Consider the following 26,681-nt stretch of genomic DNA (forward strand, 5'->3'; position numbering starts at 1 on the left):
TTGTGTGAACATATTTTTAATTATTTGCGTATCTTTATTCTTCAAAACTGTGAAAGTTGAGTCCTTTGGAATGCCTCCAGAGAAACAGGAATTTTCATCATGTTTGCTTGAAATTTAAAACAACTCAAATGGTTCTGATTGTCAGAAAATCATACATATATGAATTGTATTAAGAGTCATTTGAGAAATACTTATTCATTAAAGCGTAGCATAATAAGTAGGTAAATCAAGGGCATATTTTTAAAATTCATTCCAAACCCTAACATACAAAGAGACTAACTGGGAACAGCTTCAGTACAGCTAATGCTTAAATTTGCTGCTTTTGATTCTCCTCAGAGAATCAACCTTTCACCACTTTTACATTTCAATACATCTAGCCCTCTATACAGAGTAATATTTTAAAAAGTTAGATAAGGTCTCTTGATTTTCTTGTTGGCACTACAGAACAAGAAGGTAACCTTTCCAAAGTCACATTGTTTCCCTCCCTGGGCTCCAGGGGTCCTTGTTATTAAAGTTGTTTTCAACACTAACCGAGGTCTAAGATGCAATGAACAGCATTATAAAGAGGATTTTGGGAGCTAGGCCAGCAAACTAATCTTGTCTTCTAGTCTACTCTAATTGTATGGGGCATTTTTTGTTCCCAGACATGAATTCCCCTATCTCTCATTTTCTATCTGCATTTCATATTTAAGTGCTTATTAATTTCCAGTGCTAAACCTTTCAATAAACTAGAGTGTAACCTAAATTGCACAATTCTAGATTGCAGACCGAGTTGCTAATAAACTAAGTATATTAGGAAATCAAAATGTACTTAGCTGCAAAACCAAAAAATCTTGTGATATGTTTTATTGCATTAATCTCCTGTTGTATCCAATATTTGGTACAAGGAATGTGAATTTTGTAAGTAGACACTGAAATTTCAAACCACAGAGATTGTTGACAAATTCCTGTTGATGAAATCATTTTCTGTTATTCTGGTCCTAAGGTTTTTTGGCACAAATACAATCCCTCTCAAGTTAAAAAGAACAATTTTAAATATAAGTGAAGTAGCAGCTGAGTAATTTAGCTTAGCCTAGAAGATTAGCATTTCAGCATAGACCAAATAATGGTAAAGTCATCACCATCGCACACTGCAAAGACAATGCAAACAGCCCTATTTAGAGACTTCCTTGCACCCACTACCATCTCATTACTTCACTGGCCCCCCTTTCAGAGGACGAAATAATGAAGGGGGAAGAGTGGACAATGAATATTGAGAAGGGAGCAATGGAGAGAGGGAATCAATCCCTTCCCTGGACCCAGTTCAGCTCAGTCTAGCACTGTTTAGCACAACACTATGCCACAAAGATTACTTGTTCTTCAAATAATTGTATGCTGTACACCACTTTACTGCTGTCAAAGACCATGTTGGTTTTACGGCATTGGAAAAACATGTGTTCTAGCAAGGAGCAAAAAGGATTTGACACTGAAATATGCTTGATTTAATTTCCTAATCTTTATGTAAGAGACAAAGAGAGACAGACAAACATTTTAAAGCATTAGCACTGTCCCACAGAACGAAAGCAAAACCTGTATCAAGAAGACACAGGGAAGTGAATAATTGCCTGAGTACAACAAATTAAAAATTAAAGAATGGGAAGTCAGCGTGTGAGCATATGGCATGAATATGAGCTGCAGCTCTAACACCACAGTAAAAACTCATTTTAACGAAGAAATGGTTTAGTTTTATGAGCATAGGGTTTTCCTGCATTATCACTCAACTATGGTACAGAAATGCTGATGTATAAGAGGTTATAAAAAAAAACAACGAAAAAGCAGCTAAGCACCACACTGCATCATTAAAGAACTTCATTTTAAGGGAAATCAATAATTGTGATCTAAGTAATCAATTTATTAAATAATAGGAACAAATATGTGCATGGTAAAAATTAAGTGCTCGAGTACAATTGCTCTCTTTCTCTAAGTCCAGCACTCTAACCTCTTGGTCTGTTACAACCACTCCTGACGATGCTGAACATCATTTTACAGGACCAAATCCTGTAAAATCTCGACTACTCCCATGACATGCCAAACACCAATGGTTATTGAGTTTAATCTCTTTCTGACATGCAGAGGAAACCTTGACTGGTAGCACTGATGAAAAATAACTCCCTCTTGCAATTGTCATAAGGGGATGAAAAAGCCATGATACTCAAGAAATTTTAAAATAATGAATCACTAAAATGAAACAAATGAAGTTAAATGAAACAAATCACTTTCTTCATGAAAGAAGTAAGCTGAACTTAGAGGGCATGTTGAAGAAGAGAATGATCCGACCTTGTGTTGCCTTGTGCAAGCTATGTGGTTTACAGATTTGGGGAAAAGTGGAGAACAGCTTCTGGGAGGCTCTGACTCGCCTTCCCACTCTTGTAAGTAGATGGTCAAAGGGAATGCAAGCACAGGGGAGCAAAGGGAGCCTCAGCTATCCCCTTCCTCTGCTCAGGGCACTACTGTAGAGCAGGAGGGAAAAGAAGAGCTACTGGCTATAAATCAGCAGCAAATGGAGAAGGGGGAAATACGACTGTCAGTCCTGCAGTCCGCTGCCCCTTAACGGGTGAGAGTAAATGCCAGACTAACTGCGTTAAGAGGATTTGGCAATTTATAAATTGCCTGTTTCTGCCGTAGGCTGTTTGTAGCTGTGGGGATAAAATGAAAGGGGACTATTTTTTAAAACTCCAAAGACTTACTCAAACAAGCAAGCAGGCCAACAAACACGCAGCGGTGCCTCGCCCTAATCGGGCCCCCGTAACGCGCATCAGCACCGTCATCCACCTGCGTGCCCCATCAGGCAGGGAGAATTCAAGTATACTTTATAAAGCCCCCAAAGTTGGCGTCCCCCCGCCCCGAAGGATGCTCCGCTGAGCGCCTCCTGCGTCTTGCCACAGCAAACACCGGCCGCAGCCCCTTGGCAGCGACGGGGGGGGCCGGCCCCGGGCGCGGCGCGGCGCCCCGCGGGGCCCAGCGCGGCGGGGGATCCGCGGGCGCGGGGCGGCGGCGGCGGCGGGCCGGCAGGTGGCGCCGTGGCGCTCCGGAGCGCGGCGGCCGCACTTACTTGCAGTCGCGGTCCTCCAGGTCGAAGTGGGGGTTGAAGTTGATCATGATCCGCTGGTAGGGCTCCGGAGCCTGGATCAGCCACTCGCATTTTTGGCTGGGGTGGTAGGACTGCGGGTAGCCGGGAGAGGTGAGGTACCCGGGGCTTAAAATTTTGATCGTGTCGCCGCATTTATCTGCAGGGGAAGCAAACACGTCGGCTTTTCTCAGTTCCCCCCGGCAAGCACCCGGATTCAGCCCGCAGCAGCGAACCAGCCGACCGCCGTGGGAATGCTGGCGGGGGGTGGTTCGCAGCCTTCTTCAGGCAAACTTTTGCTGCATCCTTATGCCTTTAACACAAAGGCATTTCTGCTACATTTTACAGGAGGGAAGAGGCCTGCCTCTGCGTGCCCATCCGTAAGTCCAGCAGTTGGACAGGAGGCAGAAGGTACCCCATTTCCAAACAGTACCCTTTCAAGAAGCCCCCCTGCCCCGAGCAAACAGTGCCCCTTACAGTGTTAAAACCTTGCATCCTCACAACAGTGTTAATGTTGGCTCAGAAGGGTGTCTGAGACACAATTATCTCCAAAAAGTATAATCTTCTTAAGTATGAAGTTTTAAGGAAAGCTGGGAGAAGAGCTAAAAGGATGCCATTTGACCCCCTGCCCAGCTATGGGATAAGCCTGGTCTGTGTCACTGACCACTGGGATTGTCTTGGTGGATCCAAGCTCATTCGCAGCAGACCCTCCCTTTGTTTTATCAGTCCATAAATCTAGGCAGGTTGAAACTATCTGTGCTCTTCAAACCCAGGGTAGCAGAGAACAAAGTGGTTTTAGTGAAGCAGAAATCATCCACTATTTATTCCTTCAAGGAAGTTTGCTCATGCTTGGAGACTGCATCAAAGTAATGGAGCAGAACAACATCCTTTCCTCTTCCCTCCATCCCTTCCTCCCCCCTACAACAACAAAGATTTATTTCTAATAGCAAAATAGTTGCAAAAGTTTCCAGAATCACCAAGTGTGACTGTGAAATGTGGTATGCTGCAACTTGCTCCTTTGGCCAGTATTGTCAGGGTTACATTTTAAAGTTTATAGGAAAAATAAAAAGGGACAAGAACTCCAACCTACACAGTCACTCACTTCACTGTCCAGTGCAGGTTTGTGTTATCACTTTTTTACTACTATGGATTTCTTTCTATAGACCTTCAGGGAGGAAAAACTTTCTCCACACATTGATTGTTTAATTTTGAGCAATAAAATATGACAGTAAACTACAGACAGGAAGAATGTCCACATTAAAAAGCAAGACTGTGTATCACTATATCCCAATAATGGTGTATACAGGCTGCAGTGCTGTATCTAATACATTGCCTGTGAAAGCAAAATGGCATTCCTTGCTCTCAGCATGAATTTATAAATGTAGGGGATTTTATTGTAGGAAAAACAGGTCAAATGGAAATGAATGAGGAAGCGCACATCAAAAATGCATAAAGCTACACTCTTTATAGAAATTATTTGCCATAAATTAAGAGGGAAGGGGACGAGATGTACTCAGGTGTATGGTTAAAACCCAAATACTGCTAAGCATGTTGCTGGGAAAGGCTATCTTATTATTTATTTCTGCTTTGCCTTTGCAAAACAGGCTGTTTTCCTCTGACCAGAACAAAAGGCGTTGCAGCTCAAAGCTCAAAAGCTGTCACTGGTGATCTTGCTAATTCACTGTCTGGGGCTCTCAGGGAATCTTGCCTTTTCCTCCTCGTGTAAGCACACTCGGAAAGTGATCCTGTCTCATTAAGCCCACTCCAGCCCTGCAAATAACATGGCAGAGTCTGGCATCTGTTAAATGCCTGAAATAAAGCAGTGCTGCTTCTAGTCACTTGACAGAGTCACTTCAGAGGACGCTGAGGTGGACTCACTACCACCAGCACTCCTTAATCTGCGACTTCTGGGAAAGTGACAGTGTAATAAGATAATGCGGTCTGCTAGACTCCCTGGCTCTGTGCAATCTCTCTCACACTTGATTAAGAAGAGCAGTTTCTAATGACTTTGGACCATTAGCTCTAAATAAGGTTAATGAATTAATTTAGCGGACACTAGTACTGCACGTAGGTGAAGGTGGCATTAGTAGGTCTGGTAGGTTACAGAGGAGGTTAATGGCCTTGGTGACTCCAGCAGGGCCACCACATTAACAGCTTGTGGCCCAGCAACCCACTCTACTCCCTTATTTTAATGGGGAGAAATGATCAACAAGAGCACCGGGTGCCCTCCTTCCGCCCCTCAGAGGGTGCAGGACTAGAGGCAGTCCTGGTTTATGTGGGAGCCAGGGAGGCAGCTGCCTGCGCCCCTCACCTGGGCTGGGGGGATGAGCAAAGTGCACCTCTCAGCATCCCCAAGCCGGGTTTGGTGCACGCCTCTAACGCCTTTGCTCCTACACCACAGCACTGGAGGAGGCAGCTCATCCTGATTAAATTAAGCAGCTTCCTCAAAACATATTGGGAAAGAGATTAACTTCCATCATAAAACAGGCGATTTTAATACTCTCTCTTCCATGACACTCCACTTGTGGTCCCTTATTAAAACAATATACCAGTGTAAGTGGAGGGTGCTCTCTTCTTTTAATTACTTTGATTGAAAACCCAGTCAGGCAAAAGTAAATATTTGATAATTAGTTAATAATAATTGCTCAGGATTTGTCGGGAAAGTAGAACTCGCACGAGCCGTTTCGTGTGCAAGAGCTAATCGTCAAGCAGTCCCACAATTAGACCGTCTTTAAAAATGCATCATGCAGTGAAATATTCACGGTGCTCTGGCATTGTTCGGGGAAGGAGGAGCACGCTGCTTTTAATTAGTTGTATTTTCAAGGGCTGCCTGATAGTAGACTAGCTACATCAGTCAGTTGTTACGGGATTTCTGTCTTGGAAGGGAGTCTTGAGCCTTCACAGAAAAGCTCAGCTTCTCTCTTGGCACTGTGTAAGTTGCACGTAAACTGCAGACTGGGGAAAGGGGTAGTCTAATGGGCTCTCCGTTTGAAGACTACTCGCAGGTACACACACAGCTACTAAAAGGCACGATAATCTGAAGTCTTACGCTTTGGAAAAAGAAGGGGGGGGGGGGAGAAAACCTTTCCTTTAAAGTGTTCATTATCTTTCAGATATCGAAGGCAAGAGTTATTTAATTGCCTATGGCAGGAAACACTATTAAGATAATTGGCTGTCCTGATCTAGTGAGAACGAGCAGCCTGCTTTATACAACAACCCAAGAGAGCAGAGAATAAAGTCGGAAGGCAATGCCGGGGCGGGCGAGCCTCGGGCGAGGACCGCGCCGCCTCCCTCCTCCGGCAGAAAGTTCCCCCCGGCCGGGCTCAGGTCCGTGCCGGCCCCATCGTCCCCCCCCGCTCTGGCAGCCCCGGAGCCCAGCCCCGCGGCTGCCTGCCCAGGCCGAGACCCGACGTCCCCCGTGACACTCACCGCTTCGCAGAGCCCTGGCGAGGGTGAAGGTGAGGGCTGCACAGTGCAGGAGAAGTCCCCAATCCATTTTCCCTTCCGACAGCAGGGAAAGGAGAAAAAAAAAAAAAAAAAAAATAAACGCCCTCCAAGCACAACTCTTCCTAGGTCTTAAATCCTCCGGCCGGAGTCAGGAGCAGAAAGCGCGGTCCGCAAGGGCAGTCCCGGGGGCAGAGGGAAGCTGGCTTCTTTCTGTGCCTCAAGTCGCCCGCATCCTGTCATTTAGCTCCGGCTCCCTCTCCCTTTCCCCACACTTGTTCCTTCTCCAGGCGCCGCTGCCCCTGCCATTCCCAGCAAGACTAGAAAGCCAAATGAAAACGAGGGGAAAAAAAGAAAAAGAAAAAGAAAAACAAAAACAAAACCCAACAAACACACAAACAAGACAGACAAAAATCCTGGCGGCTGCTGGCACCTCTGGAGCGCTCTGCCGGGGCGGGCTCCGGGAGACGGGGCGGGGGTGCTCTGCGGAGAGGAGAGAAGGAAGGGAAAGCGGCCGTGAGCGGGGACCAGCCGGGCGCTGGAGTTTGCCAAACTGCGTCCCCCCCCGCCTGCCCCGCTCTCCCGCGGCTCGGCTCCCGCGGGACCGGCAGCCCCGGGGCGGCGATGCCCGGCACTGCCCGGCCGGGGCGGCGGTGCCCGGCGGTGCCCGGCGCCCCGCACTCACCTGCCCCGGCGGGAGGCGGGCGAGCGAGCGCACTGCCGCCGCAGGGACTCCCGGCCGGCCGGGGAAGGGAGAAGCGCCCGGGCGGCTCCTGCTCGCAGCCTGAGGAAGAGGAGCGCAACTCAGCGGCAATAAGAGAGGCCGAGGAGCCGCCGTCTCCCAAGCCCCAGTCCCCTCCCCCTCCCCGCCCTCCTCCTCCTCCTCCTCCTCCTCCTCCTCCTCCTCAGCCCCCCAAGACATCGGCAGCGCGGAAGAACCAACAAACAAACACGGCGAGCCCCGGCCGTGGCGCACAGCCGGGGCGGGGGCTGGCTCGGGGGGACGCGGAGGGGGGGGGGGGGGACGAGAGGCGGCCTCCCCCCGCCGCGGCAGGTAGAGCCGATCCGGGCGGAGGCACCCACCTGCGCCCCGCCGCCCCCGCGGGCTCCTGCGCGGCCCCGCGCAGCCCGGCCCGGCCACCCCCATCGCCCCGGCCCCACACGCAGACACCCGTACCCCTGCCCACCTCCTGGCCCGCTCCCTCCGCCGTGACCCACGCCCCGCGGGCACCCTGCCCCGTCCCCTCCCGGGCCTCCCCCTCTGCCAGCTTCCCCCCCGACCCCCCGACCCCCTTTTTTGTTTCGTGCGAGTGTGCAGCCAAGCACCCACCCCACGCGTGTCTGTCGGCGTCCCTGCTGTCCCCCAGTAGGACACCACTATCCCCTGTGATCCTAGGGGCTGCTGGCTGCGCTGCTGTGGGGTGAGCTGTGAGGACCCCCGTGGAGGGACCCCCAGGTGGCAGGCTCACCCGGACCCACCGCCCTTGTCCCCTTTGCATTTCTGCATCTCTGGGGCACCTTTCTGAACCCTCTCCCTCCCGACTGTCTTCCCACCTCCCTTTTCGCCCACCCTGGTTGTCATTCCCGCCTCTCTCGGCTTCCCTTGTGGCTTTGCCCCCCCCCCAGTCTGTCTGTCTCTCATGAAGCCTCCTGAGGGTCTGAGGAGCTGCTGGGGTCCCCCGGGGCCGGCTCTGCTCCCCGCGGAGGCTATGCGGCATGAAATCCCCACTGGGGAGTGTGTGTCTCCTTCTGAGCGATCCCCTCCCCCAGCTGGCACCAGGGGACATGCACAAAGCGGGGACATAGTGGGCTCTGAATCCTGCTGCTTTGGCTGCACGGTCTGGTGCTCACCAGCTATGGGGCCTGTCCCTTCCTTGCCCCGTTGCCCTGCCTTACAGGCTGTCCCTGCACCCGGGGGGTGATTACCTAGCTGAACCCAACTGCTTCTTTTATGTGGAGTGCTTTGAGCTCCCCCTGTGTGGAGGCAATCCAGTCGCTGGGGTAGGGGTTAGAGGAAGAGCTCTAAGGCTGAAAGCTGAAACACAGTGTTAAATGGTCCCCAAAGATGGGTCTGTGCTAGGAAAATGACCTGCGGCCAACGGTGGATGTCAGCCACTCTCATCTCCCAGAGCAGAGTTTGAAAACAGTTTGATACTGGTGCACAGCCCAGGCAAATTCTGTTAATGCTTCATCAGGAAAAAGACCTGTTAGAGGACCTACTCCACAAGGAGTCTTTGTGAAGGATGCGGAGGGAAAAGAGTTGGGCTTTGCTGGGGGCAGGGTCATCCTCCAAGTGCAGCTGCAGCAGTAAAACCCTGTCCACTCTGAAGGTGTAACTATGTTTGAAATAGTTTTCAAACATAGTTGTAAGTCTGTAGCCACACAGATTAACTACAAATGTGTTACATCTGTGTTCAGAAATCATACACAGATTCAGCCTCCTCCATCCCTTTGTCTCCAGCCCCGAGTTTAAGCCTTCCACTCTCACTCTCCTTTGCTGCCCTTTTGAAGCCCCGACTTTAAGGTCAGCTGAAGCCTGGAGATTAAGTCCGTAGGAAATCTGTCTGCTGGTTTCATGCTGCACACTCTCTCATCACTACTTTCTGAGTTTTTGCCAGACATTCCCCTTCTCTTCCGTGATTGCAGTTCTGTAATATCATGCACTAAAGTGCAGTTTGATCCTGTTATGCTCTCTGTACACTTCATTCTTTCCTTCCTTAGCTTCTGCCCCTGCCCCTGCCCCTGCCCTTGCCCCTGCTCCTGCCCGTGCCCATGTCTGCAGGCAGGCTGGAAACCAGGCAGGCTGGAACTAGTCAGACTGAGTTATTGGGTCCAGTCTCATTTCCCCGTCTGCAATATGTATATGCAATACTTATGCATTTCCTTGATTGATTGGGATGTATATTTTATGGGTAGGACATTAAGCCCCCTTTATTTTTTTCTTTTAGAGAAGTTCCCAGAACAAGGGGGAAGGGGAGAGTTAACAGTGCTTTCTGGTTATTAAAACTCTCATGCTGCTGGACAGTCCTTGAGATAAATTGGTTCTGTCCTGAGGCACATCGTAGTCTGCGACTGACTGAGAGACGATATAGGTTTTAAAATAAAGTACATCTATTTTTGAAAACAGAAATTACCTGCTGATAGTAGCTTACTGGGGGGTTGCAGAAGTGTATACATACATGTTTGTTTTAAAAACTCAGTCTCAGAAGCCAACATTAATTCTGTAAGTAAAAAGTAGTAAGCAGATACCCAGAGAGCATGTATATCAAAAATTACACTTAGTGCATGGCAATGATGGCTCTCTTGCTTTGGCATTAGCATTGTCCGTCAGGTAATTTCTACGAATCTGCAGAGAGGGAATACTCATTCCCAGTTGTATGCTGTAAAGATGCTCCAAACCAACCAACCAACCAACCAACCTATGGTATTTTTTCCATTTGTTTTCCTATCAGATTAACAAGTCACTTTCCACAGATGCAGGCACAGTGTGTTAGTAGCAAGTGTATTTTAAATAAATTCCATTCTCTGAAAGAAAAATTAAACACTTAAATGCAGACAGAACATGTACATCAGTGAAGATGGTACAATGTGATAAATTGTAAGACTAATGACGAAGGTTGCTTTTATCACCTCAGCCTACCTTGTAACCACTAATCCATATACCACGGTTTATTTCAGCATGCTCGTATCTCAAACATCTGTGCTTCCTCCTCTTGCACAGAGAGAGATGTGCACTAGGCTGTAAAGACAGCTGAACAGGAATGGCCTCTGTTGTGGCTAAACGTGGCCCATGGAAGAGGATTTCTGCCCTTCCTCAGCACTCCGTGGGCATTTTGGATTTCACACTGGGACATTTTTTTTGCTGTTGAATTCTCAAGGCCTAGGAAATATAGCAGAGTCTTGTACATTAATGTCCTTTCCTATCATAATGTGGATAGCATTAGTCTAGTTTTTCTAGCCATCTTTTTCTCTCTAGTTCATAGATATAGGCACAGGTTTCTTCCATGTATGAATTGCCCTGAAATGATGAGTGAAGACATTCTATCCTTGGTTTACATATATTTATCTGAAAATGTTTAATCTTTAATCATCTTGAATATAAACTGGCATCAAATGAAACATTCAGAAGTCTCTTTTTATAATCCACTTCTCACATTTTAGTCATGGTATTTTAGGTCCTGATCCTGCAACTGCTTACACATTTGTTCAGCTCTCCATTTTCACATCAGTAATGGGATTTTATGGCAAGGATGAGTTAGTGTTACAAAGGCTGAATCTGAATCCAGTGTCTGTAAAAGTTAATGGAGTGGCTAGCTTTGGGGTTTGGGTTCAGGCCCATCTTTGCTTCATAATTTGACTTGGTGTTTATAATGCTTTTTTGAAGATTGTCTGCACTTCTGTTATAAACCTGTTTCTCAAGAACTTTATAATTCAGCCATAAAAAATATTTGCCTTGGGCTAAATCATGTAATATAAAACTTAAAATTCCAAAGGAAAAAACAATTTTCCCATTTTAACAATAGCAGAACAGAGCAACTTTGATGTTTACTCCTTTATGCACTCATATAGCACAGTAATGCATTTAATTAAAAACTAAGTTTGGCAAATGATTAATCCATGGCTGAAGACATCTTTATTTGGTATTATTTTGAAAAAGAAACACAACAAATTAAACCCATTCATAATATTAAATGCCTGAAAATGGAGACTTCCTACCAATATTTAGTGGAGAATAGGAATATATTTATTTTATGACTAGTACCTACTAATATCTTCATATATAGTCTGCTGCTTACTTATAACCTTCTCTCTAATGTTTTCCTTTTCTTTCACTTATCTTCCCCAATAATCTCTCCAAAATCAGGCTTCTGTGTCATCTCCTCTCCTGTTGCTTTGGCCATACAAATGACTGCTTGGCTTCCTGTTGCTTACTGTACTGAACCAAAGCTATTTACCCTTATCTTTAAGATCAGACATACATTTTCCCTTGTCTATATCTCTTCTTTCTCAACCCTTTTATCTCTTACATCTTTTATCCTCCTACTCAGTCTCTCACACCCAATGCTTTTTTACCCTGTCCTCTCACGTTACACCTCTTTTCCACACGCAGCCACATGCATCTAAATGATCCTTCTTTCACTGCACGCCTTACACTTCTCCAAGAACCACTGCAAATACATGTATTTTTATAAACCATGCCATCTGATTTATACAATATTTAAATTTACATATGGCCATGTATTGCAAAATACACTCAGATCCTATACTCCATTGGTTAGAGATCAGATTCATTTGCATTTACATCATCTCCACACTGACTACATTGTTAGGGTTAGAGTGACTTTACAAATATCTTACCAAACTCCTTGGAATCACAACTGTGCCATTTCACAAATGTCTTATCAAAACACGTTCATCATCCTGTCTAAACACATTCCACTCCAACAAATTAGCACAGCCCAAGGCTTTATTAGCTGATTATCTGATTATCAAAAGTCAAATGTTTTCATCTGTGTCAAAGGCAAATCATCACATATATCACTCTACTCCCATTTCCAATTTGACAACAAGCTCATCAGGTCTCTCCTAGGCCTAATTCCTCTTCTGCTGGCACTGCTACAGCTGCTAAAATCTAAGCATGGTCACCATGTTCTTGCAGAGTGCCCCACTCCTTTTCTTCAGTAATATTTGTATATTCTCAGTGTAATCTGATTTTTATCTGAAATAGGAAGTGGGGACATATACAGCATATGATTTACGATAGTGTCCTTAATAATAATGCCTGATGATCTCAAGGGGTTCTGAAGTAGCTGTTTCTGAAGTGAATGAAGTAACACATGGCAAATCCACCCATATGGACTAAGAATCTTATTATATTTCCATTGATGGCAATGACAAAATCCCACTGACTTCAAAGGAGAAAAGCAGGCCCTGTATGATGATAATGGACCCTTAGATTATAAACTTGTTTTTATCAGCTTCATTTGTTTCCATTTGGTTGCACAATGGGTATATCAATGCCTGTGTTTACACTAAGATAACTGCTACAAAAAAGCCGAAATAGCAGTTCCTTTCAAATTAAGGCTTTGCCGGACTGAAGGTCTATAATCATTAAGAAGTAGGTGAAAATAGTGTTAGATGTATCTTTGTATTTCTTGTCTTGCTCTATTTTTGGCTGGAAAATTAGTGTCCTGCTCATGTAATCTATTCATCTGTAAAGGGCCATATGATTATATCATATTATTGAAAATTATATGCACTACTTTATACGTGTTACATCTGATAGAATAATACTAGGAAGGGTGCGATGTTATTAGGGAAATGGAAGCTGTCACAGCCACACTGCATGGTTGTCATGCACCCCCTTTCGCTACAATGCAGCAATCACTGTAAACAAGCAGTGGGGCTGCATTCATTACAGATCAGATTCCCTTTCTCAGTCGTCTCTCATCTTCTTCAAGAGATGTTCTCTATCATAATTTTCTTTGTCACTTATTACAGCTGATGTTAAATGGCTTTTCAGCTAAATGCTTGTTTGGGTTATTTATTAACTAGAGAACATTTACATTGTCATACTTTGATGTTATACATGAAATGGAGAACCCATTTGTAGACTATAGTGGATTAACTAGAATTTCAGGGAATTGTATTCAGAGGGATTAACTCTTAGGCAATGGATTACCTCCAGTGAGTTAGCTTCATTGGACGAGATGGAAGCAACCCCTAACACACAGATATTTATTCAGGTGATTACATATAATGGTAGGAGTATTATTCAAATAAATTAAATATAATTAGTTTATATGTCTGCTGTTGTTGGATTTGCACCTTAAGAATATGGACTGAGATCTGCAAGGAGATCTTAGGCTCTACATAGGTAAATTTTATTTCATACCAGGACTTGAAAGTGGAAAGCGAGAAATATAACTGGTCTGATCTAATGGATTCATTTTCAGAATGTTGGTTTCTTTCAGTATTTTTTCCTTATTGCTATGTCTGCAGAAAAATTGCTCTGAAATGTTGCGTCTCTTAAAATTGCTCTGAAAAAAAATGCAGAGTAATATTTTGTTTTGTTACTTTATCAAGAAGGTGCAGTTAAAACAGCAAGACATTTTGGCTATGGAATATGGGTGTGCAATTATTTAAAAACTGAATTTGTAGGGTGCAGTAGAGGGATGTCAGAGAAACCCAATGGGGGTCATAGAAAATTGGACTGGTAGACTCCTTGGTATATAACTAGCAAAAGAAAAAGAAAAAGAAAGTAAAAGAGGGCCTAAACAAGGACTGACTGAATAGGAAATTATGTTTTAAAAGGCCTCACCATTCTTGGAAATTTCTTGTGTTTGTCTTTTTTCTCCCTCCTGTCTTTTCGACTGCATTTTTACCTGTATTGGGACCATTTAGTTGCCATCAAAGTCAACTGAAGAAATCCTGTTTTGAGGAAAGTTGATTTAATAATTTTTACTACTTTGTGGAAAAAAAAAATGTTTCGTAAAGAAGCTTCTAAGCGATAATCAAAGCAGTTTTCAACATGTCTCACAATATTCTCAATCTTATTTCATGAAAAAGGTAACAGAATCATTGTATTAGATTTCTTGTCATCTCCCAGGTATGGTTTTACATTCCTTAGAGACCTTTCTGGAATCTATTTTTCATTGTGGGTTCATGATTTTATATAATTTAGACAGGTTGTCATGAGGAGAAACACAGTTGTCCAGGTTGTCATAACAGCTAAAACTTTGTGTTTTGTAAAATTGTCACCAGGCCCTTGGCTTCTTGTAACTAAATAACCAGAAACATTATTAGTTTAATGAAGAAGCTCTCCAACAGGCTGTTTCCAAATCTGTAAGTTATCTGTCCAACAAGTATGTCACTGCTGTGTGCAGTATTTTATTCGCAAAGGCCATCTGGACAGCCTTGACAAAGGATTCATATCATTTGCCAGAGAACATCTTGTTTGCTGTGAAAAAAAATTTTAAATTCAATGTTTTTCTAAATCTATCCAGAGACATTGCTTTTTTGTTCTCAACTGCTCCCTTGGCTTTACTATGTTGAAGCTTCTTTGTCACCATTGCAGAATTTATAAACATGACAGTGCCTCCTTTTTCATCCCTGTAGTTAAAATCTTAAGCACACCTTTGTTCTTTAAGATTATTCCAGGCTCTGATTAGTAACAGTCATTGATTTATTCTGGTGAGGTTTGTGTTTGAATAGAAACTCCCTGACATTTATATGTTATGTTGCTTTTGAGATTTCCTTCATGGCTTGTTCATCATGCCATAGCATATCATAAAACCTTCAATTATTTTCTCCTCCTTTGGGGCAAATTCTTCCATCACAAAGATCTTAATGAGTAATAAACAGACAAAACACAGGTACCACATATAGACTGGAAAAAGGTCAAAGCCCACTTTAATGGCTTGGCAACTACATGTAGTGAATCCAAAAGGTGCTTGGTTTTTATTGACTGGAATGAAGATGATTTCAGCTAGGCAGAAAATACCATGCTGTGACCAATGGCCAAGAACTCCACTTCAAATTAATCCTGCAAGATACCGAACAATCTTATAAAAGACTGAGTAACCTCAGCTGCCATACAACACAGAATAGGAGCTGATGTTTTTTCAGCTCCTTAGTAAAACACTGAGCATCTTGCTGGAAAGCTCCGTATCCTTCATGCAGAAAGTTCACATGTTAATATAAATTTAAATGTTCTTTCACCCAATTACCCATAATTAGAAAAGGGCTGCCAGACCTTTGTGATACGGTATCTGGATGAAATGTTAGAAAATTAATGAAATTGATTTTTTGACATGCGCAGTATCACTCCCTGAATATAATTAAAATATCATTTTTGAGAACGATGGGAACTTACTGGATTTATTGAAAATGCCTTTCATATTTACTGCCTTGATTTTTCTCTTACAAGATAATTTTGTGGCGTACATTTATGATCCTGGTGCAATCAGTATAAATGTAAGACATTTTGCATCATCAGTATATTCAGAATCTCTCCAAGTCTCCATCCAAGTAAAGTAGAGACACTCACTTTTGGAGAGTTTGAGGTCAATTAAAATTTAAAAACAAAGTGTATGAATGGTTCTTAATTATGTGAATGTGGTATCTGGAGAAAAAAATATGAAGTTCGTGATGAGACAGTATTGACAAACAGATTTTGCTTTTGAATGTTATCTTTTTTTATGGCTAAAGAAGACCAGAGATGAGCTGGTGCTTATCCTTCCAAAGGCCCACACTTTTGCAGATGAAGCGTGAACATTTTTTTCGTACACTGACTGCTTTAGAAAATAAAAATGTAGCTTAAAAGTTTAATATCCCTAGTCATGGTGGCAAGACTGCATGTAGATGCTAAAACCCAGCAGAAGGACAGTAGCAGGTATTTAAAGGAAAGGAGGCTGGGGATAGTCCTGTGTAATGCTTCCCTTGGCGAAGAGGAGTGTTTCTGGGGAAGTTAAGCTCACTGTTATTGTCTGCTGCTGCATTCTGGCAGCACGCTGTGGCGTTGCCAAGTGAAGCACACTCAGGTCCTTTAGCCAAGATATTAACCTATTGACCTACTGCCCCAGAATGAGAATGCTGCCAGCCATAATCAGCTCTCATTGAAGAGTAAGGTATTACAAACATTGAAAAGAAACAATTCCTTGGCAACTAATCAGAAGATTTACCTGAGAAATACTCATTGAAATAAGTCAGTTTTTCTGGGAGAGTCTGCTGCTTGCCTATGCCCTATGGAAAATATCGTCTCAATGAAATTCAACTTAATATATATTAAAACAGATTTGAATAATTTTGTTCAGTTGTCAACCTATTTTCGAGTCCAAAGAAGACTTTGTTTTTCTAAAGGATAGAACAAAGGAGTGTTGCTCTGTAACTTACAGTCATTTCAATCCCTACTTATATCAACTTGAAATAGCTTCATATTATAGTGAATTAAACAGGCCATAGTTAGACTGTTAAACTAATTAGGGTGCAGGGTGGACCCGAACAGTACTGATAATTGCCAGCATGTTTTCAGTATGGTTTTGGTCAGTGAGAGCTAGTGCTAGCAGGCAATGCCTGGGTGAGGTTTGGGAGTTAGCATGGGACAGGGACCATTCCCCACTGGAAGTTGGGACAAAGCTGTCCTGTGTGAACGAGACTGGGTTAGTTGCCATCAGAGCACAGCCCTTGACCCCTTTCATCAACAAGTATAGACATAGTTTTAGTAGCCGCACAGACAATTACTACATCTTTGCAAAAACTGGTGCTGTCCAGCAAATGGAAAACTATCAAGAGTTAATCAAAATGAAGGGCTACTTTTTCAGGGAACATGTTTTTGTTGTGGAGAGGAAGCAATCAAAGTGAAGGGTGACCCTATGTACTACAACCTGTTGCTCAGCTCCCCAGTGTGGAGAGCAGTCCCTGTGCTGATACCTGGGGATCAGACCTGGGGATCAGACCCCGCAGATGCTCAAGGCAGGGTTTTCAGGAGGGTCTTGAGTATGAGGACATGCAAAGGATTCGTCATCTCTCTCCTGTCCAAATTCCTATTATTCAGCTACTAGGTGATATTCCAGATTTCTCTGTGTCGCCAGGCTAGGGTGCACAGGGCTGCCAACTGCTCTGGCTAGCAGAAGGTCTAGGACGTGGTTTGGCATTCAGCAGTGTGAACTGCTCTTTGGCAATGGGGAGCGGGTCCAGTGTCTGTTACAGATTCAAATGCCCTACTGGAGGGAGGAGGGTGCCTTTGAGGGGGACAGAGGGGTACCACCCCATATTGCTGTGACAGTCTGCTCCTCCACCACATCCAGGAGTGGATCTCACATTTGCTGTGAGAGGGGCATGCATACGTTTCCACCACACAGTAGAAGCCCATCTGTGTGATGGTGAGTATTGGTAAAAAACTGAAGGCAGTAGGAGATGACCCTTCTCATGCCATATCTCCTGCCTTCCTCTTCCAGGTCTTGAGCCTGTCCAGTGTGGTGCCCACCTTGCCCCGTATGCCCCCTGTATGCCACCGATCACCCACAGATGTTCCCTGTGGCTTGTGTAAGGCATAGCTAGGTCCTTCTAAGCTCACCTGGGCTAACTCTGAATGAGTTAAACACTGCAGTATGGACAGATATCAGGAAACTGGGCAAGGTGAGGGCAAGGAATTTCTTTTAGACATTGCCTTTGGGATACTCTCAGGATAACTTTGTTGTTTTTTGAACTTGTATGGTGCTACCAGGATGGTGTGCGGATGGTGCAACATCCTGTTGTTTCTTTTGGGGCATCTGGCTGCTGCTCCCCTCCTGGGTTTTCTTTTTGCATGCTGAAAGGAGGGTTGGTCTCTCTGTGAGGCCCAGGCTGGCTCCACAGTGCTCCTCAGACATTTGGTGACATGGTGTTAACAACACTTGTCGTCAGGACTGGGTCCATAGGCCAGGCTGCTAATGAGAAAACTGCCTTACAGCCTCAAGAGTGGGATTTTAATAAGTGTGATGTGGAGAGTAAACACATGCCCTGGAGTGTTGTGTGAATATTTTGGGTTGCATGTGAGAGTACGAGGTCTTCTAGGTTAATGTTGGAAGATGGTGACAGATGGAGATAGCTAAACATGTTATGGCCTCATCCATACTGTTCCTTGGTGGAAACTAACTCGAGGATGAACCTAAGCTTCATGTTGAAGAGGTGTAAGGGGAATAGTCCAAACACTCCAAAGAAGAGTGCAGAGGGGACGTCAAGGGCTGAATGCTCAAGCTTGCGCACTTGCCCTTTTTAATTTCACAGGGTAATGAATTCACCGTCAGTCTTCACTGGAACTTCTGCCTTTCCTTAGTAGAAACCATGGTTCTATTGCTTTAATAAATTACAGTGTTATTAGTATCAGGCTAGAAACACAATTTTTAAACAATTTAATTAAAAAAGCCTTACTAGCTTCCCTATGATCCACCTCTGTGTGCTGATACAAGAAGGTGTCTGAATTTCAAAGTTGGTGTGGTTTGAGTCACATCCTGGTGAACTATGGTCACTATCGCTGCTGTATACCATGTTCTGATTGCTGTTTTGCAAAGACATTAATGAGTTTCCCAGATCAAAGCCAGCTCTTTCTCAGCATAGTTTAACATATATAAACAAAATCTGTTGCAGTAACTGTGAAATCATTTGCATTCATAATTATAGTGGTTTTTCTCATAAATTGCAATCATATCCAAGAAAACATATAAAAATAGAAATACATTACTTATGCTTTATTGTTCAAAATGGGCTTCTGTTTTATCAAGCTGCAATGATAAAAAAAAATACATTTACTCAAAACAAGAAACCTGGAATATCATACTGTAGCAAGGTGATGACAGATCAAAATCAAGAATAGTGCAGTTGTCTCTTAAAAAGGAGCTAGAACCTTTGAAATTGCTATCACTGTAGCATTAAAAGCTCGCAAATAAAAACAACACCATGCCATATAGACATGAGATGACATTATTCTAGCTGAGGGCCTCAACTGAACCAAAACATTTGAATTTTTTATAAGGTTTTACATTTTTGATGAAAATATCTTAGTAAGGAACTGTTAGTAGATTCAAAAATATGTCTGTCAGATATTCAGGTCTGTAGTGTTGTGAAAGCTCTTGGAAGTGATGGTGGATGTGCAGTTGATCAAAAGTCTCAGCCGATTTAAAATGCTCAGTAAAATCCAATTAAGCAAAGTAGAGACCAAGTAATCGAAAGGTCTCCTTTCCATCCAAGCACCTGCATATCTTTAGGAATTTAAATTATTATTGGTATATGTAGTCTATATAGGAAATAATGAATTTTTTTCCCTTCCAAGAATTATAAATTACATCTAAATCCCATTTACTCAGAATATTTGAGACAGAGATATTGTATTCAGATAACAAGGTCTGAACTGGTCAGCTGGAGCAATGGAGGAAGTAATTCGATTCTTGATTTGTTATCATAAAAAACAGATTCTGCCACTGTTACTCTCATAAAGTTGTAGCTTAGTCCTCAGTACCTTACACCACTTTGACAGTTTCACTACTGATGGAGAATAGCATTATCTGACATGGATACAGATAACAAAGTTTGTTTAAAAGAAAAGATTTTTCAGTATTCTGCATTAAATACATAGTAGTATAACTTCTGACTGTGTTATTCTACTTAAGCTGTCCCCTGTAATGGATGATTTGGCTGCAATAAGTGACAGGCTTTTCCCATCTGAGGACAAAACGTAAGTCCTTCTGGAATTTGAAAGGAGTTTTTTAATGTCCTAAGAATTCCTCTCTGTAGGTCCTGGTTTTAGCTAGAATTAGAAAAAGAAGTGCTGAAATGTAATAAATAAGGCTACTCTCTTGAGCTTTCCAAACCACTTTTGCTGACCCAAGAGGCAGGTCAGAAGAATATTGAATCCTGGGAGTGCTTATCTGAACCACGCATTTTGAGGAGCAATGGGTCACAGATGGAATCTTTAAAACAATAATCCAAAGTTCAAGGCTGTTTAGATCGAGTTCTTGGTGTCAGTTTAGTGTAATTTCATGAGGAGCCCATGACTCTAGTGTAATATTAATGACGATGTTAAGAAGCTCATGAATACAGATGCAATTACTATGAGATTCCCAAACCAGTCCTTTGTGATAAGCGTGATGATAATCCAAAGCTAGGGAGAAGTGAAGGGTCATTTACTGTGCCAGGCTTAACACATTTGGGCTCTGTTGGAGTAGTTGGGGAAGCCAATTTTGAAGCTGAGAGCTGTTTGTTTTAAAAGCATTGCTACTGCCTCCTATTTGTTTAATTCTACAGCTGTAACATTACATTGTCAGAAATTGCTTTGAGACTTCACTTGGCAGGAGGTGTTTTCTCAAGAAGATAGGACCCAGGTCATTTAACACTAATTCAATGTAGGAGCCAGAATCAACAGGGAGGGAACCATCCCTTTGGTGGGGAGGGAGACAGAATTTTTGCCAGAGAAGCTGTCTAGTATGTGCTCAGTGGCTCCCATTGCCAGCCAGGCAAGCAGCTGGTTTCAGCACGCACTATTGTTTCCAGTTGGTCCTCATCTGTAGCCCCATATAGAGCACATCACAATAATTAAGTCTAGAATTTACAAAGGCATGGATTGGAGGTGGCACTGTCCAAAGCCAAGAAGAAATGTGATAGATGTCTAACTGAATCAGATATGAAATGCTGTCTTAGGCTCTCAAAGCCACCTGCGATTTCAAATAGCAATAGGAATCCAAACGCGTTCCAGGTCGAAATCCTCCCAAATGGGAAGCGGAAAAGAAGTAAGATCATGCCTATTTTCCCTTACACAATAGCACCTCCTCCATCTTGTCCAAATTAAGCCTCTGTCGGCTTGCCCTTATCTAAGTATTAATCTCTGCCAGGCACAGGCAAAGCAAAGATGCCGCACCATCTGGGTTTGATGAAAATGAGGCATAGAGCTGCGTGTCATCTGCATCTTGATAGCACAACAACCCAAATTGTGTTATTATCTCTCTCAGCATCACATAGTGGAGGGGCGCTAAAATATAGCCTGGCAGAACCTGTGTGAAAGTGTTCTTTGGGCAGATGAGCAATTGATCAAAATCACTTTCTTTCATCTCCTGGGGCCCAAACCTGTTTTAGTTGAAGCCTAAAGCAGTTTTGCAGTTGAGTTCAGTGGGAACTGGAGTTGACATTTGGAAAGGAAAGAACAAAATCACTCAAGTGAGTGATAGCATAAAAGCTATGCTGTTTATCACAACCAAGGACCACAGGTATCAAAGCCTGCTGACTGATCTAAGAAATTAAAACAGACATCTGAGATTTTGCTCATTGCTAAGGAGAAACCAACAGTCAGTGAGACTAGAACAGTCTCTGTGCTATTCTCCTAACTCAAATTAACCTGAAAAAAAGGATGAAGGACAGATTAAGGTTCCAGACTGGTTTATCAATCCTCGTCTTCCTTCTTGAAGACCCTTAGAAAGCAGATTGTAGAGCAATGTGATAGCAACAGATGTGCAAGTACTGAGACATGCATTTTTAAGATGACCAATGGCTATCTAGTTTTGCAAAGATGCTATCTTTAGTTCTTATGAGGAATCAGAAATATCTGATCTAATGCATTTGTGCTCAGCTTGGTTCTAAAATCCAGGTGCAAAATGAAGTCCTTCCTCAAAGTTCAGAACTGCTGCTTCTTAAACTGGCTGACATATTACCAGAGAAGAGGTCACTTTTATCTTTTCCAGTCCCAGCTGTGTGACCACAGGAGGAAACACTGCTTGTCTTGGAGAGCACTGAGGGTGAAGAGTTCATTTGTCCATCTCCTTTCCCCCAGGTAATTAATTGCAATGAAGTAAGTTGGCTTGGCTTCCCCTGTAGGGTCACCTTTATTCTCCTGAATGGAGACCCAGCTTTCACTACACTTCGGGGTCTGCACGGCTTAAAGGCCTTGTATATTTCACTTAGGGTGACAGTCTAAAGTTGTGTAAAAGATGGGTGATGACATAGATACAGGATGAAGGTGAAGGGAAGAAATAGCTGCTTGTAACAAAATTCCCTCAGTTCTTACTTTTTTTATTAACTGCAGCATGCAAAATGTACAAATGCCCTGATGGAGTGGACACACATGTACTACAGATCATGCTTTACATCAGTCTGCACATATGTCCTTTGAATGGGATAAAAGATTCGCTTCTAAGCAATCTGGGTTACAGGCTCACATGGGCTGAAAGGAAATCTTTATGGTATTTTAATCCTAGCAATTTTCTGGAAATTTGTGAGGGGAAAAAAAAGACTCAGATTAAAAACTTAAGCTCTTATACTAGTTAAGAAAACCCAGCATTCTAACATGATTAACATTAATAAGTAGCGATTTTAAAAGCGGCAAAAGTGGCTAAGCCATGGTGGAACTGCATTTTAGGAATTTTAAGATAATAATTTGAGTACTAAGCTGTGAGAAATTGGTCTGTACCAGAAAGGAGCAGCAGGTTTGATGACTAATGCAGAAGGTGAAGCGAAGAAGACAAAATCCTCTACAAAAATAGTGATTTAATGTAATAATGATGTTGGGATATACATGAAAAGTATGAGCTGAAGTACCTATGTTAGAAATGGCTATTTTAGAAAACAAGTAGTTTGCTGATGAACCCTGAGACATAAAGTATTAAAAGAATGAAAGAGAAAAGGACACTAACTCATGCTAATATCTCTTTTTAATTTAAACACAATTTTATGATAAGCACTACTTCCTTGGAGTAGTAATGGTATTTAAAAAAGAGTATGCACATTAACTTTTATTGTGTCATCATGACCTGTAAGTATTCAAATGTGGCACATGAAGACAATGTCCTAGCTATGTAATTGTAGAAAGCCAAACCATTTAATAGTTTATGAGCAGTAAAAAGCATTATGGTTTGTATAGGGGGGGTGGGGAGCAGGAAGTTCTTATTGTTATCTTCTGTGCATTGCCATTCTTGGATTTTATATAAATATTTTCAAACTTTTTTTATTATTAGATTTAGTAAGTACCCAGGGTCGTAACAAATAACACTGAGAAATGAAATTTCTTTTTCACAAAAGCTTCCATTTGTGTGCTGGTGCAAACTTTATAATGTGAGTGTGTTTCTTACGATTTTAGGTTAAGCTGTGCAGGCTGTACTCAATATACTTACATTAAGATTTTGATGACACAGAAGTTCAGAGTTCATTTTGCCCAAAGCACACTTCCTCTGTTGAGATTTCAGTGAAGAACAGTGAAATGTGACCAGAATAACCAAGTAATGACCAATACTCTAAGTTATCAAAAAGATAAAAAGGATTAAAGTGGCACTTTGAAATACAGCTCTGAATGTGGAACATATTGGAGAAAACATTTTCAAAGAGAGAAAAGAGTTTATAAACTACCTATAGATTAGCAAAGTGCTGTTAAAAGAGGTGGTTGAAAGGTGAGCTCTGTCCTGTCAGTAAAGGAAATCGATGGAGAAAAACAAGAAGTCAAGAAGTCTTTCATAATCTGAAAAACTACATATGATCCATGCATACTTACAGTTTGTATAAATTAAGCATGTAGTTCTATAACATTGATGGAGTAATGCATCATACAAATTAGAAACATTTTCTAGCCAAAAAACATTTTAAGGAAGATAACAGATCTCCTATCCTTTTCCTCTCAGTGGAATAAAATTGATTATGTCTGACTGAAATCTACAAATAGCGAACAAAAACATTTAATCTGGGGATAAAATCAATTCCCCAAATTGTCATGCTTACATAGATTCTTGTTACATTTCTTTCTACAGGTAGATGTATAGAATGCCTTTTCTTGGAGCATTTAGTAGCGTGAAGGATGCATGGTTGTTTCCAAAGGAGTTAGATGTCTTACTAATGGGACTAAGCTGCACATGCCCTCCACGTACTGGGGTCTAAAGATGACAGTTTAGAATTAGCCAGGTGTAGGGGCTATAAAAGGAATATCTGGAATCAATTGTTCATGCAATTGCATGGTCAGCATGCATATAGACATAATTACCTCTATTCACTTCTGTATGTGCATAATTTTCTCTGTTTTAAATTGTCCAGAGCAGACAAATGGGAGAAATTATCTGGGATGAACAAATCTGGCATTTCTGCCCTTGTTCCCCTAAGGCACCCTGTTTTATAGGTGGGCACGCTGAAAGCACACCTAGCACATTGGCAATACGGACTTCCACATGACATGACTTTTACAACAAATGTGGTTGGCAGATTACTGGAAACAGTTCATGTAAAAGCCTATTGAATAGTAGTCTACTCAGAAATTAAAGACCTCAACTTTGGGCATGTGGAAAAGAACACCTTTCAATACCTTAACTAGTCCCAAGGTTAGAGGTCAGGATTTGAGCTGAGAAGCATGGCTTTAGCTTGGTGGCCACTATGTCCTACTCAGGAAGGAGAGGTAAGAGCTGTGAATTTGCGATGCTCTGACCTCCAACATCACCAGGACATAGCCATCTCTGTAGTGGTGTTCTGCAGGAGTTAGTGCTGGCATCATCCTGTTGCTGAACAGTATCAGAAGGAGATCACCAAAGTGATCAGTGTTCCCATTTCTAATGCACTCGAGGCATAATGAACAGTTAGTTCTTTATTCCAGCCTCAAAATACTTAAAGCTCCTGTCTTTTACAAACATAGAAATAGTGTATCAGTTACGACAGAGCTGCCATAAGGTGTCTCTGACATTAGCTACTGGGATCACTTCTCTTTTTTCTCTGGGTATTCATTAACTTTTGAAGATAAAATTGCTTTAACTGTGTTTACTCACCTGCCAGGATCACCTTCTACATACATAAAGTACATCATGGGAAAAACATTCACAAAACAGTGAGGATAAGGTCTAAGCTCCCGTGAATTCTATTTAATCCTAGTAGTGCCTGTTTTCTCTTCCATAGCAATTTTACTGGCAATCAAGCAGTTTTAAGTTAATTTTGAAGAATTTATGCTGACAGAAAATTAAAAAATCAAATCAAGCACACTCACATAAAAAAGGTCATAGTGGTGTCCACATTATCAAATAAAAAAAATATCAGGTCACCTGCATATCTATCATTTCTTGGCACTACAATTTTGAATTTTAGTGATCAAATACATGCAATGAATTGTTCACAGACGAGCTACATAGCAAAAATTATTTGACAAATTATTTTGAACAATGGATACATTCAAGGAAGTTGATACCTGTTCATAGACAAGGCATAGGCATAAAAGAAAAGGAAAAATTAATCAAATAAATTATGCATTGCAAATCACTATCTCAGCTCTTCTGATATCTTATCCCTTTACTGTAGCTCCTGCTTTCACCATATGGAGAAATAAAATGCATTTCTAATTTGTTTTCTAATAAGTACTAATTAGTCCAGGCCTTTGAGATCCATAAGGAAATAAAGTGTGTCCTTGTAGCCTTCCAAATAAAGCTCTAAAGCTGCAGCTGGTACAGTCCCACATTGCTGTTCCTTCCAGCCTCCAAGAAGAAATTGAAATCATCCCTCATTTAGATTTTAATATGAGATTAAGTTAAAATCAAAATTACTAAAAGTAGCAGCAGTCATTTAGTCAATGGTCAATGTATGGAAGCTGCTCCTTTGTGGTGACTTAAAAGAGGATGGTCTGAAGGAAAACACACAGAAAATGTTAAAATAGAAAGAAGCAAATGATTTTAAACTGCTTTTGTCAGATGATACTGTTAGCAAAAATAGTTTCCTGGGGAAAGCCTGTCTTGCTGTAGAAGCATCCGCTCCCTCCACAGAGCCGCTCTGGAGCAGTGACGTGTGGGGCATGGGGAGCATCTCCCAGGAGTCGTGGCTGGAACGACCCGTACATTTGTTGAGTCGGTCTCCCTCGACCCACTGAAGAATTTCATCATGTATCCTCCAGCATTTGTCCACCTAAATTTTACTATAAAACTGGACTCTTTCTTTAAAATGTGGACACTTTTGTAAGGAATAATAATGTATTTGGATACTTTGACTGTTCCTCTTCTAGTACAGGGCTGCTTTCTGGGATATGTACTTTGGTGCATTTTTAGGCAGCTTATCACGTCACACAGATGATCTCTGCAAATGTATTCATGCTACATGGTACATACAGGGAAATGCTTTATCACCTCCACTATTTCCTCTGCCCCCTTCAGCCTGCTTTTTGGGGTCTCCACCTGTGTTTTTTGCCTACTCTTGACACTGTATAATTTTCTACTGCCTGTTCTGATTTACGTGTTCTCCCCAGCCAGTCCCTGCAAAGTTTCTTTTGTCTCTCACTTCAAATGTTTCCTAAAAGTCTCCTTTCTGACACAGGGAAAAATAACTGCTCATTAGTCCATTACACACAAACTGTACAGAGAAAGGTGATTTTGCCTTGTAGAAGATTTTAATATTTTAATTTTTTTTCCAGCTGTAATTTGGAAAAAGCAGGAAAAAAATTTCAAATTTTTCAAAAGGAGGAAAGAAAAGATATTTGGTGATGGGCCCTGTTCCTGCGAGGTCATGCTGAGGCTCTCCATGCCCCATGCTACGGAGAAGCAGGGCAGCTGCAATGGCAGGAAACCAAGGAGATATTGCCAACAGAGACTTGGCGGGCAGGTAGGTCTATGAGACCTGGTCAGGGTTCTGTCACGTTGCCAAAACCAAACCACTTCTGCCA

At 42.5% G+C, this 26,681-nt stretch overlaps 1 protein-coding gene across 4 annotated transcripts in view; it reads right to left on the reverse strand.

Annotated features, from left to right (window-relative positions):
• NRP1 (neuropilin 1) overlaps nucleotides 1–7,386 on the reverse strand; it is a 116,730-nt gene extending 109,344 nt beyond the window's left edge. For 2 of the 4 annotated variants that reach the window (XM_030009748.2, XM_030009746.2), the window contains exons 1-3: nucleotides 7,236–7,386; nucleotides 6,536–7,033; nucleotides 3,092–3,266 (exon numbers count right to left, since the gene is read on the reverse strand). In XM_030009748.2, coding sequence (XP_029865608.1) covers nucleotides 3,092–3,266; nucleotides 6,536–6,602 — 242 coding nt within the window. In that variant the 5' untranslated portion in view covers nucleotides 6,603–7,033; nucleotides 7,236–7,386. The remainder of the gene's footprint in view (nucleotides 1–3,091; nucleotides 3,267–6,535; nucleotides 7,034–7,235) is intronic. The other 2 variants (XM_041122402.1, XM_041122401.1) reach the window with 1 other exon arrangement.
• Nucleotides 7,387–26,681: the final 19,295 nt, after the last annotated feature.

This window comes from Aquila chrysaetos, chromosome 3 (genome assembly GCF_900496995.4).
Source record: "Aquila chrysaetos chrysaetos chromosome 3, bAquChr1.4, whole genome shotgun sequence".
NCBI lineage: Eukaryota > Metazoa > Chordata > Aves > Accipitriformes > Accipitridae > Aquila > Aquila chrysaetos.